This window comes from Theropithecus gelada, chromosome 1 (genome assembly GCF_003255815.1).
Source record: "Theropithecus gelada isolate Dixy chromosome 1, Tgel_1.0, whole genome shotgun sequence".
Lineage (NCBI taxonomy): Eukaryota > Metazoa > Chordata > Mammalia > Primates > Cercopithecidae > Theropithecus > Theropithecus gelada.
Window position 1 is genome coordinate 3,584,610 of NC_037668.1, and position 16,537 is coordinate 3,601,146.

The 16,537-nt window shown below is 39.9% G+C and overlaps 1 protein-coding gene across 3 annotated transcripts; it reads left to right on the forward strand.

The window, feature by feature from the left end:
- The first annotated feature begins 498 nt into the window (after nucleotides 1–498).
- Nucleotides 499–16,176, forward strand: PIFO (primary cilia formation). 3 transcript variants are annotated; one of them, XM_025390651.1, is made up of 7 exons: nucleotides 499–719; nucleotides 9,526–9,844; nucleotides 10,087–10,226; nucleotides 10,843–10,941; nucleotides 11,679–11,809; nucleotides 13,271–13,388; nucleotides 14,417–16,176. In XM_025390651.1, exons 2-7 carry the CDS (start codon nucleotides 9,826–9,828, stop codon nucleotides 14,483–14,485), a joined length of 576 nt encoding a protein of 191 aa, XP_025246436.1. In that variant the 5' UTR covers nucleotides 499–719; nucleotides 9,526–9,825; the 3' UTR covers nucleotides 14,486–16,176. The 3 variants fall into 3 exon arrangements, with proteins under 3 accessions (XP_025246436.1, XP_025246427.1, XP_025246443.1); XM_025390642.1 differs by lacking the exon at nucleotides 499–719 and having other exon boundaries at nucleotides 9,463–9,844; XM_025390658.1 differs by lacking the exons at nucleotides 499–719; nucleotides 10,843–10,941 and having other exon boundaries at nucleotides 9,485–9,844.
- The last annotated feature ends 361 nt before the right edge of the window (nucleotides 16,177–16,537 follow it).

Consider the following 16,537-nt stretch of genomic DNA (forward strand, 5'->3'; position numbering starts at 1 on the left):
AGAAACTCTCTGCCTTCCCACTATATGCTAAAAAAACAGGACATACATTTTTAAAAGTCTCTTCTCCATTCTCTACCAGGAAGGACCAATGGTGGTGAGCCTGTAGATGACTTGCATCCCAATCATTGCTGTGCGGTGTCCTGACCATATTTGGTGTCTCCTGATGCCTTGAGTACTGACTTACTAAACATTTAGCTGTACAAAAAAAAAAAAAAAAAAAAAAACAAGCTGAATATTTCAAACATCGGGCAATGTACTTTATATAGGTTATGTCCTATTTAGTGAGTATTGTCCCCAGGTTTCAGAGTGAGGAAATCGAGACCTTGTGAGGATAAGCAACTTGCCGAGGATCACAGAGCTGGTAATTAATGGACCTCATTCTCAAAAATTAGGTCTTTCTGGCTCTCTTTAAACCACAATGCTGCCTTGCACAAATCAATGTCACAATGACTTGAAGAGGGACTTCCAGAGTGGAGCTGTTGCTTAGCAGCCAGTCTTAGTCACACTCTTCATTTTCTTGGTTTAAGTCCCCACGTAAGAGTGGCAGCTCATGGAAATAATACACGAGAGGGCCAGGATTACTGGAGGTTCCTCTGAGGACCTGTTCTTGCCCAGAACTACTGAGAAATCCGGAAGGTCCATGCTATCTTCTCTACCTGGGAACTTGAGAGGAACCAAAACCACATCATGGATCAGACAGCCATACATCTGGAACTTTGGTAAGGGTAATCATGTTCTTGGACTCTAGTAGATGTATGAAAACTCATCTTTTCAGCGTTGGAGTCTAACTGGAAAGAAAGAGAAAAATAGAATATTCACAAGGTCTCTGATTACACAAGGTCTCTGATTCTGGATGGAGGCAGAAAGAGCGTTCCACTCACCAAATCATGTGCTTCAGCAAGGGCCAGCTCCCATCTTAATAAACCTGCACTGGTTTTTTCATTTGCACAAAGATACCCTTGGAGCTAGCTGCAGCCCTCGGTATGGAGGTGGTAAAGAGGAAATGCCTTAATATTTGCTAAATACCAAATATAGGTTAGTCCCTCACCATGTAAGATTTGTCCTTGTGTTAGCTCTGAAATTCTTATGGCATCCTTAGGAGGACAGAAATGATTCATGCCATTTTAGAGATAAACCAAGGCTTAGGAACTTTAAGTAACTTCCACAAGGTCACATAGCTAGTCAATGACAGACTAATACTTATTGAAAGCCAGTGCTGAGAAATTTCAAAGCCTTTGTTCATTCCTCCTACCACCAGATGGTAGATGGAGGTTTTAAGAAAGTTTGGAAGATAGTATATAGAAAGCATATTTTCCTCCTCTCTTTCTCTCTTCTCCAGAATAGAGATCTCTATTCTCTTGGACAGGGATTCTCAATCCTGCTTTGAGTGGTACATTATTTTATATCACTCTATTTATTATCCTATAATTAGCATTAATTCATGGATAACATAACCTACTACACATAATTTCACAGACAACTCGGTATAATGCCCTAACTATAAAGTAAAGGAGAAAAAATAATTTCTAACAAAATAATATGGATTTCAGTATATAAATGTTTAGGTGTAACTACTTTAGAGACAATGAAGTAGTCAGATTCTTGCACCATAGATTGTATAATGAATTAGTCTAGAATTAAGAGAAGATCAAAAGTCCTTTCATACAAGCAGTTTAGGAAAATAAAAGAATAGAGTTATAAGTGGACACCAGAACAAAAACCAGTATTAGGAGAATTAATAACACTCCAGATTTACCAATTTCTCATAGCAGACAAAGGTAAATAGCTTTGGTTGAAATAGGAATAATATCTAGACAAATTACAAGCCATTGAAATGAAAAAAAGAAGAGAGTATAAATACGCTATTTTTTTTACTGATGCATTATATTTTACCTATTTATGGGGTACATGTGATATTGTTACATGCGTAGAATGTGTAATGACCAAGTCAGGGTATTTGAGGTGCCCAACACTTTGAGTATTTATCACTTCTATGTGTTAGGAACAATTCAAGTCCTGTCTTCCAGTTACTTTGAAATACACAATTTGCTATCAATAAGCATAGTCACTCTGCTGTTGAATGACAGAACTTATACCTTTTATCTAAGTGTATGTTTGTACCTGTTAACTTATCTCTCTTCATCCCCCACCACCCACTCACCCTTTCCAGCCTCTAGCATCTATCATTCTATTCTCTATTCTCTACCTTTATGAGATCAACTTTTTTAGCTCCTACATGTAAGTGACATTGTCTTTCTGTGTCTGGGTTATTTCACTTATGGGTTATTTCATTTTTACATAATGACCTTGGGTTCCATCCATGTTGCTACAAGTGACATGATTTCACTATTTTTTATAACCAAATAATATTTCATTGGGTATATATACTACATTTTCACTATCCATTCATCTGTTTATTTAATATCTTTGTGAATACTGCTGCAATAAACACACAAATGCAGGTATCCCTCTGATATACTGCTAGATCATATGGTAGCTAGCAGTATTCATTGTCTTGAATTCTATTTTTATTGTGCTGTGGTTTAAGAGTGTGTTTGGTATGATTTTGGTTCTTTTACATTTGTTGAGGATTGTTTTATGTCCATTATGTAGTCGATTTTAGAGTATGTGCCAGGTGGCAATGAAAAGCATGTATATTCTGTTGTTTTTAGATAGAGAGTTCTGTAAAGGACTATCAGATCCATTAGGTCCAATGTTGAGTTTAGGTCCTGAATATCTTTGTTAATTTTCTGCCTGAGTGATCTGTCTAATACTGTCAGGGGAGTGTTGAAATCTGTCAATATTATTGTGTGGGAGTCTATGTCTTTTTGCAGGTCGCTAAGAATTTACTTTGTGAATCTACGTGCTTCTGTGTTGGGTGCATATATATCTAGGAAAGTTAGGCCTTCTTGTTGAATTGAACCCTTTACCATTATGTAATGCCCTTCTTTGTCTTTTTTTTAATCTTTGTTAGTTTGAAATCTGTTTTGTTGGAAATTAGGAGGCAACTCCTCCTTTTTTCTGTTTTCCATTTACTTGATGGATCTTCCTACATCCCTTTATTTTCAGCCTATGAGTGTCATTACTTATAAGATAGGTCTGCAGTGCTGGAGAGATGCAGTGGCTATTGGCCTCCAAGGAGGAAGCACTCCAGAAGTACCTCTGGTCTCAAGATGGTTCCATGCTGCAGCGGCTTGGCTCATAAAGGGTTGAGGTGTATACCCTTGTGCTCCTAATCTGGGGCAAATCAGCTGTGTGAATTCCCAGCACATCTCCAAACTGGGCTCAGGGCTCATGAGGACTGTGGTATTCTCCTGTTGTAAGGACTGTAGGTGTTTGTGGTGACTGGTGGGAATCTACTTACCTTTTCCCCACAATGGGAAGTCCCTCCTGACTCCCAGCAGATTTGATTCAGGTGGGGAAGGAGAGGTTGCAGAGGCAGGGTGCCTCCATGGTGCCCTCCTGGACATCCGATGACCACAGATGCATGTTTACTCCCCCACTGTACTATAGCACTCTCTGTCTGATACTCTGGTCAAATCTTAGCTGTTTATTCATTGCCTCGGTACCTTCTTCTTTTGGGGAGTGTGAGAAATAAATGTCAGGCATCTGCAATCAGCCCTCTTGCTGATGTTCAGAACCTCACAACCAGAAGTAGGCAATTCTGAGTTGGAAGGCCTGGTCGGTCATTCTCATTGTATATACAGTCCATCATCGACCAAAATGTCTTTATGTGGTGCATGACCGTATTGGTATAGATTTCATGACTTTTACTTTCATTAATAGTTTAGGTAATATTAATATTTATAAGTGATTACAGTGTTTTTGAAAACAATGTTTACATTATTAGTGACATAAAGCATATTTCACAAAGTGCCTTGAAAATACGGTAATCCATTCTTGCATCGGTAAACTGGTTTGCTTCAGACTAATTCTCCAACTAAGAACAGGTAGAAAAGGCTGGACTAAATAACTAAAATATATACGTTTGACTATATCAAAGATATACCAAGAAAGAAAGAATATGTAAAATCAAAATCTCAGAGAGAAGAGAAGCCCAAAGCGGCGACAGTTTAGGAAGCGCGGGACTCCAATCATTTACTAGAGCTGAGGCAAATCTGGGCTTAGGGCACCACCTAGAGCTCAAAAGGAGGCAGTGACCTCCAGTAAAGAATCTCTAAGTAAATATCTCCAATAAAAACCAAAACAAGCAAGCCAGAGAAGGCTGGAATAAATAATACTTCAATGCCAAGACACGGATGTACATTCACCAGAAACAGAAGCAGACAGGGAACCATCACCTCCCCAAATGGACAAGGCAAGGAAACAGTAACTGACCCTACTGAGACAGGATATGTGAGTTCTCTGACCAGAAATTCAAAATAGCAATTTTAAGGGAACTCAGTGATCTCTAAGATAACACAGAAAAGCAACTCAGAAACTTATCAGAGAAATTTTAAAAAGAGATTTAAATAATAATTTTTTAAAAAATTTTAAAAATGGAACTGAGAAAAACATTTTCTGAACTGAAAGATTCATTAGAGGCTCTCAACAGCAGAATGGATCAATCAAAGGAAAGATTCAGTGAGCTCAAAGATGGACTATTTGAAAACAAACAGATGCCACGCAAGGTGGCTCATGCCTGTAATCCCAGCACTTTGGAAAGCTGAGGTTGGCAGATCACTTGAGCTCAGGAGTTTGAGACCAGCCTAGCCAACATGGTAAAACCTGTCTCTACTAAAAATACAAAAATTAGCTGGGCGTGGTGGTGCACACCTGTAATCCCAAATACTTGGGAGGCTGAGGCAGGAGAATCACTTGAACCTGGGAGGAGGAGGTTGCAGTGAGCTGAAATGGGGTCATTGCACTCCAGCCTGGGTGACAGAGTGAGTCTCTGTTTCAAAAAAAAAAAAGAAGAAACAGAGAAGAAAAAGAAAAAAGAATACAAAACACAGAAAATTTCCTACAAGATATACAAAATTACCTCAAAAGACCCAATCTAAGAATTATTGGTGTTCAAGAGGGAGTTGAGCGGGAGCAAGAGGTAGAATCTCATTCAAAGAAATAATAACAGAAAATTTTCCAAAACTTGAGAACGATATAAACATGTATGTACAGAAAGTTCTGAGAACATTAAACAGATATGACTCAAATAACACTACCTCAAGGAATAAACTCTCAAAGGTCAAAAAGAAAGAGAAGAACCTAAAAACAGCAAGAGAAAAGAAGCAAATAACATATAGGGATCCCCAATTCATCCAGCAGCAGATTCCTCATTGAAAACTATAAGAATTTCCATCCTCAGTGGAAACTAGGAGTAAGTGTAATGACATTTTCAAAGTGCTGAAAGAAAAAAACTGCCATTTAAGAATGCCGTATCCAGGTGGCCATGTCTAAGTTCTGTACATGAGTGGAAATGATGTGTCCAACTTTCAGGCCTTGTCTCCTTGGTCCCTTTCTCTTTCCACAAACTGAGACCTAGCAACAGCATCAGCCTTGGAGCCAAAAGTGGAACCCTTTGTTGAGATACCCCTTGTTGAGATAAATTCTTTGTGTGAGAAGATCAGCTAGGGATTTGTGTCCAGGAGACCTGTGGGATGAACTTCCTACAGCATTGTGCTGCTGAACAACCACTCTGATTTGGCATCTCCTTTAGCTGAGTTACAGAGCAGAGTTTTCAGGGCTGGTTACGTAATCCTGCCTCCTCCCTTTGCCTCTGCCTGTTTTCAGGTATATTTCTCCCCTCAGGCACTGTGATGCTTCCTGCGGGTTAAGGCAGGGGCAGATCTTCTGCAAGGAAACCCAAGATAGTGGGAAAACTGGTTGTCCATCTCAATATCACTTTTTCCAATGCAGAAACTGAGCTGGAGGAAAATTTTTCACATGCTTGTTCTGGGCAGAATGGCAGGAGGGGTGCCACAGATGTGGAAGTCCAATTCTCTTACCGTCTGCTTGGAATTTTTTCACTTCTCATGGCCCCAGCAACTGTCTTCATATTTGAATTCTGGGATATTGTTGGTGATAATACCAGTTCTGTATATTCGGTTTTAGTTTTCTAGGGAAGGCAAAGAGCAAAGCCAGTTTGCTTCTACGCTGCTATTTTGGAACTGGAAGTCCATTCATTCTTTTTTTTTTTTTTTTTTTCAGCTTTTCTAATCTGCTGTTAAACCCATACATTGAATTCTTATTTTCAGTGATAATACTTTTTCTTTCTACAATTTTATTTTATTCTTGTTTATTGTTTCTAAATTCTTCATCTTGTCATTTAATTTCTTAAATATGGTAATCAACTTTATCCTCTTTGTTGAAGTGATTATTATTTAATTTAATAATTTTAAAACGAGACAAATCTGTTTAAAACATTATACCAAAAATTGAATCTAGTTAGACCACTGCAACAGAGCAAGTAATTCCCTGGAATAATAATAATTCTTATATGTCTTCAGAGACAGTCAAATGAGAAAAGTCATTAACAGTTTCATAAAGTTTTAACAGTCTCCATAAACATCTGGCATCCTCTTGATACTATAAAATGTGCATGATGGAAACTACTGAATTATTTACTTAAGGTCTTCATCAAAACTGGCCACACTATAAAACTTGGTCTAAGTATTCCCTGGTGCTAGCAGACACCTGCTTGAGTTCCTTTGTGCGTGGTCATCATTCAAAACTTCGATACTTGGCATTTCTCAGAGCTACCTGAAATTCTGCATTAGCCTCTTATCATTACACAGATGGTTATACAGGAGATACACATAACATATAGACAGTCTGTCTTTGACTATACAATGTTCGGTCTGGCTTTAATGAAAAATTGATAAATTTTGCATCAGTCAGGATGTAGATGGGCCCAGTTATGTTATGTTGGTCACATTGGTAATATGAATAGAGATTGATGGGAAATTTCTCTTTCCTTGTGTATACTGGGATCTTTATTGACTTTGTTTTTAGATTCTGATCTTTTTCTTTTAGCCTCTTTCCTAAGAAGTCAAGCATTTGCTTTGTGTTATTTCCTTGCTTTTTCTGGCTTCCCTGTGTTCACCTTGCAGTCCTGTTGCTTTCTCCAAAATCTCAAACCAAGTATGGGTATTTTAAAGTCCATGTTTGATGACTCTGATATCTGGATTTTTCTATGGGTCTGTTTCTACTCTCTTTTATTATAAGCTCTTGTTTTTATCAAATGCCAAACATTTTGCATGAAAAAAATTGTAAAAATTAGTTGAGTCTCTGGATGATATCTTCAGAAAATATTTACTTTTGTTTATGACATGCAATAAGGATAGAAGTGGATCACTTTAATGCAACTGGGAACTGAATTGATGCAAAGCTGAATCTCAGGGTTTTTTGACATCTGGTCTGTTCCTTGTTTACCCTTATTCCTAGGGTTTATCTCTTTGAAGTTCTGACTAAAATTTCAAACTGTGTTTTACAGTCTCCCCTTCTCCATGGCCAACCTAAATCTTGTTTCCGAGTTCTCAGAGACTGTCTAACCAAAGTTCTGCTCAAATCCTCTGCTTCTCAGCCAGCTTTTTATTTAGCAAGCGTTCCAATGGAACAGCAGCACCAAGGTTGAACTCACCACTTTGGGCTTCTCTTCTCTCTGAGATTTTGGCTCTGAATGTTCTTTCTTTCTTTGTATATCTTTGATGTCTTCAAACACATATATTTTACTTAACCAGTTCTCCTGTTCTCAGCTAGAGAATTAGTCTGAAGCAAACCAGTCTACCAAAGTAAGAATGGTTTACCACATTTTCAAGGTACTTTGCAAAATATGTTACATGTCACAAATAATGTAAACATTATTTTCAAAAAGCACATTAATACCTACAAATGTTAATATTACCTAATTAATGAAAGTAAAAATCATCAAATCCATACCAATATAGTCATACACCGCATGAAGACATTTTGATCAATGATGAACTGTATATACAATGGTGGCTCCCTAGAATTACAATGGAGCAGCCCTATTCAGGTGTACCATTTTTAATTTTAAACCATAGTTTTACTGTTCCTTTTCTGTGTTTAGATAAGTTTAGATACACAAATACGTAACATCATGTTACAATTGCCTACAGTATTCAATACGGTAATGTGCCGTACACGTTTGTAGCCTAGGAGTAACAGGCCATAGTATAAGCCTAGGTGTGTAGTAGGCTATACCACTTAGGTTTGTGTTAAGTATAGTCTATGATATTCGCACAACAAAGTCACCTAATGACACATTTCTCAGAAAACATCCTTATCACTATGTGTGATTGCATTTCTTTACATTTTATTTACCCTCAGTATTATTGCAATTGTATTTTAAGTAGACAAAATGCTTGGAGTAAATTATACAATAATTTTCGGACCCTATCTTTATTCCATTTAAGCTTGGCTCCTCATAACAACCTCCTATATTACTAGGCTTTCTGCATTATTTCCTGTAAATTTCACTGTGTTCATATATATAACTACTACTAGTTATTTTTGTAGAGTCCAACAGGACATATTTGAATGTGATGCGGGACATTCACTGTATGCCTGGGCAATGCAGTGTAGGATGTCTAGCCTCCCTAGCCTGTTGACCACGAACAATTTTTGACCCCAACAATTTTTAACAAGCAAAAATTATTGCACAAATTTCCAAAACACCCTCTGGAAATCAGTGTCACCTTTTTTGGAAACTCTACCTTAGATCTATAAAAATCATCCTTGAAGTCCGTGCTAACGCGGAGTATATGTGGATTCCAGGGTCATCACCTGTAAAGGGTCAAAGTATGGACCAGTCACACTGGGCGTTCTGTTACCTCTAACACCTGGACAACTCCTAAAGCCATCCTAAAAAGCTAGTGAACACAAGCTAGTGTTAATATCCATGACAAAGGCAAAAAAAGACAAAACACACTCTGATCTTTTTTTCTTGGGTTATTATCTTCAGTGACAATAACCTGTTGTATGTCACCCACCAAGTACCACGTTTTGAACTGTTTTAATCCTGTCATCTTGATCCTCTCAATAATCCTATATAGAGGAATTTTTTTCCTAATTTAGCGATCAGAAAACTGGGGTTTAGAAATCGGACTGCCCCACCTTCTTTTTTTTTTTTTTTAATTTATTTATTATTATTATACTTTAAGTTGTAGGGTACATGTGCATAACGTGCAGGTTTGTTACATATGCCCCACCTTCTAAAAAAAACTATTAGTCTTCTCTGATTCCGTGGCATTCTATCTGGTCCACGCAAGGCCTCCAGTTCTTTCAAAACCTCGCGCCCCCTCCCCTCGACCCCCGGCCCCCAGTCCCCCCGGGATAGAATGGGCAACCTGATTGGAGGGGCTTGAGGAAAATGAAAAATGGTCTAAGCGCCTAACGTGAAACTAGCTGTCAGCACAACTCCGCCCCCTACTCTTCTGCTGCGGCGTTGCCCAGGGAGTCCATCCCCGTACGCAGCAGCGGCTGCGTCTTTTTACTTTCACTTTACTTGCTGCTGGCCCGGACTTTGGGACGTTCTGAACCCAACTGTCCTTCCCTCTACAACAGCGCATTCCTCTTGACTCAGCTTCCAGAGCTATTTGCCACCCCGTCAACCCTGCAGCCCCTACAGCCGCGAATCCAGGAAACCCTCTACCCGCAGCCCAGCTACTGAGTTTACAATCCCCTGGGCTTTGGGCTCCAAGGTGCGGGTTCCTGCCCCAGTAGTGGCTCAGTGGACGCCGCAGCTTGCGGCGCAGACGCGCTCGGGCCCTCTTCCCCTCCCGGCGCTCCGCAACCGGGAATCACGGGACTAGCCTCCGTTTCCTTGGCAACGCAGTACACAAGTGCTAGCCCTAGCAGCTCGCGATGTGCTTCAGCAAAGCAGGTTAGTTAGGTGGTAGAGGTTAGGTGGGAGGTAGAGGTTAGGTGGGGGGAAGGGTGGGGAAGCTGGGAAAGACTAAGTGGGAGGAAGTGCAGTTCGCCCCGCTCCGTGGAGTTTGGCGTGGTTTTGTAAGTGCACGGTTGGGCCCTGTCCTCTGCTCTGTCTCCCGGACCTTCTCCCCGAACGCGCTCACTAGACCCAGGTGCCGTCCCTCACGTGGAGCCTCTCCTCTTTCTTTCTTTTAGACGCCGAGGATAACTACCCTTTTGGAACATGTCAACAGAGGAAACTTTTTCCTCACTTCCATCCCCCAAATTTGATTGGGAACAAGTTTGTCCCTCTTAGGGGATCACCCCACAGAGGGCCTGGGTGTTACTTATCAGATGTGAGTATTCACCTCCCCTTAGATGGGCCTCAGTTCCCTGGCTATTGACCGATAACCAAGTTTCCAAGTTTCGTAAAAGAAAAAATTCTATGGGACTTGAGATCTTCAGAGTCCCAGCATAAGAAAGCGCTCTGTTCTGCAAGCAGCTGTTTAAGGCAATGCCAGAGATTAAAGGATTATTGCTCCCCGCCTTGCACCTCCATTAAACGCAAGCCCTAGCTTCATATAATCCCTACTCCGTCCTCACTTCCAAAGGCCTGTGAGCCAATGCCAGTTACCCTCCCATTCCTCCAAACCTCAGGCTGACAGTTGCATTAGAGTAAGTTCAGCTCTGTGGGGCTCTGAAGACTGATTGCTTCGAATATATGGCGATGTCCTATAGTCTACGTATCCAGCCACACCCCTCTACAAAGTTACCTGTATTACTTGTGGAATTCTATGGTCTTGACCTCAAAGGAGTTAAGACAAGAAAGATCCCTTGCAGAGAAGGTTCAGATGAGAACATGCTAAGTTCACTCCATTTCGATGGCCCTGATGTTCTCTGACTATGCATTGTTTTTTCTTTCTTTCTTTCTTTTTTGTTGTTTGTTTGTTTGTTTTAATATACCACCCAAAGGGATACGGCTTGGCATACGACTTATCTAAGATCCCAACCAGTATAAAAGGATATACTTTGGGAGCCAGAACAGCTGTGAGGTTTAAGCCAATACAGAAGGTAATGTGCTGGGATTTTATGTTATCCACATTGTTGCATGCATTTGCACAGGAGTGCAAAGGGCAGAGAGCAAGAGGGGAGTGATCTGAAAGAATATGCCCTGAAATTAAAGAAAAGTAGGCATTTAAGCAAAAGCTATTAAGAAGCCTGTCTGAAAAGCTTGGGTATTAACATTGTAAATATGCGTGTGAGTGCACTGGGGAGAGTGGAAAACAATTTACTGAAGAAATGGTCCCAACACAGGGCTTTGGTGCTGAGATGTCTGAGGTTAAACATTCGAAGCTTGTGTTTATATACATTATATTATCTTGTCAGTTAAAAAACAAATTCCAACTTTTCCACCCTTTTGTGTGATTGGGTTTCAAGTCTAAAGTTCAGTATAGGATCCTGATCTCTTATTGGACATTTTCCTGACACTTGACCTTGAGGAGCAGAGATACTGGCTCTAAAAATATCTGAGTGAGATGTTAAGGGTAGTGGCTGCGATAAGTTGCCTTGGTTCTCTACCCATCCTAGATTTATTTCTACAACCTATACATTATGTATCACTAGGTAGCTGAACCACACCCATATCTCAGTTTTCTACCTACCAAAGACTTATTTCTGTAGCTTGAGGTGGCTGAACCATAGCTGATTTATGAACAGAAAGAGGATGATTCTGTTTTTTCCAGCCAGAAGGCTTTTTGTGTATATGTACATATCACTCTCTAACATAATGATCTTTCTCTTGGAAACAGGAAGTGACACCTGCTGCAGGCATGTATCAGAAAGTAAGTCCTCAGCAGGAGAAACACAAACAAAATTTTGCTCCATTTAATGTCTTGGTGCCTCGATTTAAGAGCTACCCAAAGAACACTTACTATCCCAGGTATGTCTCCTCTCTTTTGGTGCACTTCAACAAAAAAAGCAATAGGAGGAAAAGAAGTACATAATAAGAAAAGAAGCACATAAAGAAGGGATGACATCCAAACCATCCCAGTTAAATAAGCAGCCATTCAGAGATTTAATCAATTGTCTCATAGATTTCTGGCATTGTAGAATGTAGAATCATAGTTACTCATTCAATGAATTTTTACTAATATGCCAGGCAGTTCTGTAGATTCGACAGATTTTGCAGTAAATTCATCACACAAGTCTCCTGATTTCTTAGGTCTTACATTCTAGAGTCCAGACAGAGCACAAGCAAATACACAAAAAAATATCAATAGTAATACAGTGACCGTATAATTTGTTAGTCAAACCGTGACACTTCTGAGAGTACAAGGGGACCTATTAATCCTTCTACCAAGACAGTAGCCATAAGGTAGGGACTGTCATGGACAAACCAAGAAGTAGGTTGTCCAGGCTACAAAGAAGGTAAAACAGGATGACAATATGATAGGGAGTGATGTGATGGCCTGAAGTCTACTTTAGAAAGGGTTGAAGAAATGACACTTAACCTGAGATCTGAATGACAATCCTAAGCCAGGCCTGTGAAGATCTGGGGACAGAGCATTCCCAGCAGAAGGAACAGCAAGTGCAAAGGCTATAAATTGGGAAGGAATCTGACGTGAACAAAAAGAAATGCTAGCATGGCTAGAGTGTAGTGAGTGAGTAGGAAATGAGACAGAAATGGAAGGCATGCTGGAGCACATAGGCCTTGCAGGCCAACAGGCTTACTCTCAATGCTTTAGGAAGCTATTCAGACTGTATAGACTTGTAGGGCAAAAGGTCAATGTCTTTCTTTTGTTGATGAGAAATCCAAGGATCACAGAGTGAATGTAACTTTCTCAAGTTGCATTAAGGAAGTAGAAGCATTGAGTCTTGACCCCCATGTCCAGTCCGTTATTTCCTGACAGTAAAGAGTCTACATCAAAAGACAAAGTGTGATGAACATAGTCAATTTTTAAATGATCCCATTGTCAAGAAAATTTAACTGGCTCTGCTTTGCTTTGCCTACATTGCAGACAGATTATCACTGCACTTTTATCACCAACTTTAAATGCTGGGCAGTACTAATTCATCACTGCTTTAGATCTCTTTCATCACCCACCACTTCCAGGACCTTCTCATCTCTCAGCTATAGAGACTGAGGTACAGAACTATCTTTTAATCTGGAGTCAATCTGTGCTCTAACTGGATGTCAAGATTGTCAAGTTAGATGTTTAACACTAACATTTAACTTGAAATACATTAACAGGTAAAGGAATCCCATGCTTAATTAAAAAGCTAATCAATCTGTTGCCTTTTTCCAAGAGGTTAGGCCTAGTTCAGGGATGGCTCTGGTACTGATGGAGTTTGTTTATGGTCACTAACTCATTAGACATGATGCTTGTATTTTTATTTCTAGCCCTGGCACATACAACCCAGAGAAGAAGCCACCTCCAAAAATTGCCTGGCCAATGAAATTTGGATCTCCAGACTGGGCTCAGGTTCCATGTCTACAGAAAAGGACCCTAAAAGCTGAGGTAATGAGATTGGACTTCTGTAGAGGACTGTTATTCAATCTAGTACTTTCATATGTATCAGGGACTCTTAATTAGGGGTCTGTGAATGAACTTCAGGAAGTCCTTAGTCCCAAAAAATTATATGCACAATTTTGTGAGTATATGAATGTGAGGAACTTTTTGGAGAATCACACTATTTCATTAGATTCTTAAAGGTATATATGACTAAACAAAACGACATTTTCTTATTTGATCCTTAAATAACTTTTGTGGTGGATACAGAGGAAATATCCCTACACAATAGAGGCCCAGATGGATTAAGTGATTTGTGCAGGTTTCACAACTGGAATCCAGACCTTGTGACTCCGAATTCATTGCTCTTTCCAACATACCCCTTGAGTACTACTAGATCACTGAGGAGCCATAGAGCATTCAGCTAACGGCATGGATTCTGGGGACAAAACTGCCTGAATTCAAATACTAGCTGCGGTATTTACTTGGTGTGTAATCTTGAGCAAATCTTTTGACTTTTCTAAGCCTCAGTTTTTTAATCTGTAAAATGGGTATTATAATAGAATCAATCCGACAAGGTTATAAAGAAAATGTGGAAAATCATTTAACACAGTACCTGATAACATAGTAATTGTCCAATCTGTTAGCTATCATAATTCCAGAGGTGCTTTTTTTCTTTCCTAGTGGAACTTTTCATCAATTCCACAATTATTTATGAAATGCCGAATGTATTAACATTATTGCGTTAGGGCCTATGGATAACATTCAAGAATTAAACATATAATCCTTGACTTCAAGAAGCCCACCAAGTACTTGGGGATTTACTAAGTAGTAAATAATTCCTAGCATGGTATACACTGTAGTAAGATGATAAAGGGTAGATGTACATACAAATTTTGGGAGAATCACTAAGGCTAGATTACTATGGGGTTGGGATTCACCTCTATAATGTACAGTTCTTTTTTGCATAACTGGGAAGACCAGAGGCAGAGTGTTCTCGTTAGAATATTGATCTAGACAATGTTCTTTCATTGCAGCTGTCCACAGACAAAGACTTTAGAAAGCATCGGAACCGTGTGGCCTACCTAAGCCTGTATTATAATTGAGCAGCTGTGACTACCTTCACATGCTCCTATTATACACAGACTCTCCAGGACTGAGGACAGAGCTACTCTTCTTCTTCTGCATTACTGTGCCCCCTTGTCTGGCAGCCTGGAGCCCAGGGAGGGACAAGGGGCTTAGAGCTGCTGTATGAGAACATAAAGACTAGTGCACAGTGCTATCTCCATCTACTGGCTTGTGGCATACATGTGCGCGTCTGGGTCTGTGGGTTCCTGTTGGGTGCTGAGTTGGGTGATTTCATTTTAGTGAAATATTTGTGGGCCCCTGCTCTCTAGTTCTAATTGCCAGGTGCCAATTTTATATATTCTACCACTAGCCCTGGTCATAGGAGACTGTTAGCCTGTACATATCAAGGGTTTGGATGGGATTTGGGCTTATGAGATACAGAAAACACTTAAGGCAGATTAAAACATGTCTTGGAGCTCTTCTAATTCTGTTCCTCAGTATGGAGTGGGAAGGTCTTGATTTGATTGGCTTTCCCAGATTGACATAAAACTCAAAAACTAAAAAATTGCCCCTTTCCTATGACATCATCCATTTAGTCTGTGAGTCAACATATATACTGAGGTCCTACTATGTGTTGAGCAGAGCAGTAAGCACTGGGGATATGGCAGGAATCAAAATAAACTTATCTACTAAGTCCTTGGGCCTGGCCTGAAGTCAGAGGAGGACTCCCCAGAGCAGCTAGTGGATTGGGTCTGCCCTCCAATCCGAATGACCCCCTAGAACCTTACAAGTCATTCTGGGGTTACAAAGGTCATAACTTTATAGCCCCAGACTGACTTGTAAGCAGCTATGTTTAAAGTACTTACCCAGACTCTCGGGCCTGAGAGGTAGACCCCTTTCCTTCCAGCACTAGCTGAAATCATCAAGTATAGGTTTGTCCAGGATTGGCGCTAAATATGATCTAATCTTTTAAGAAGAGGGTCCTTTAGTACCCACTTAGGCTTCTTCGTAATTACCAGAAAGGTGGTAAGCCTGCATGTGTCTGGACACCAAAAATCGAGAAGCTGCCAGTGGCTGCAGGACAGCCTACTGTAACCCTCATGGCCACCCCCTGATGAGCATTAGATGGGGAAAGGGCTAGCAAGAGGTGAAGCCTCCTGGCCATATGATGCCGTGGGGGGCCTAATTCCTTAAAGGCCAAGGTCTTCTGAAACAATAATGGTGAAGGACAGAAAAGTCTTTATGAGAAATCACATAGGACATATTAAGATAACGATAAAGATAACCTCAGCAAAAACATACCTAATATAATACACTTCTTTTAATCTGATGATTTAATGATTTCTATTATCTTGTCAAGAAGTATTCATGACTTGAGATAAGTCAGGATTAACTCTTATCACCTCTCCTGCACACCTCCCTCCTTTTTCTCCTTTGTACCCACATGTGCAGATTTTTTCAGAGGTGATAATTTAGCATTCAATGTTTTCTCTTTTTCTGCTTCAGTGTCTTAGGTCCCTTTGGAGGATATTGATGAGGGTGGGGATGGGGACAGAACATCTTTCACACGGTTTAGTATATACGCTCAAAGCTTTTCCCAGGGAAGGGAACTCTCTAACATAGTAATCTGATTTGATGAAAGATAAAATTTTAATATAGCTTCAGTTAACCTTCAGGGTCCTTGAAAGCACTACATTGTATATAAAAGTAATAAAGTACAAATGAACCCAAGGACGAAAACATATTGTACCGTATTTATTTTACATCTAGACTTGGTTCGAGGAGTTTATAGTATTTTTAGGTCTTAATAGAATTAAGTTTTATTATAATGCTGTTTTAGTGGGGTAAAGCTTCCAATGTGACAGATTTATATAATATGTAGACTACCTGACATATTGGAGGATGTAGTTTGACATGCAGACAACAGAATTTGTGACACTAGGATTTTACGAGTATGTATAAGGCCAGTTGCAACATTTACAGTTCTGCTCCAACCTTGGGCATACTTGAGGTGAAAGGTATTGCCTTCCACACACCAGAAGAGCTTGTTATTGTCCTCAGGATTACTATAAATGCCATCTGCTTTGCCA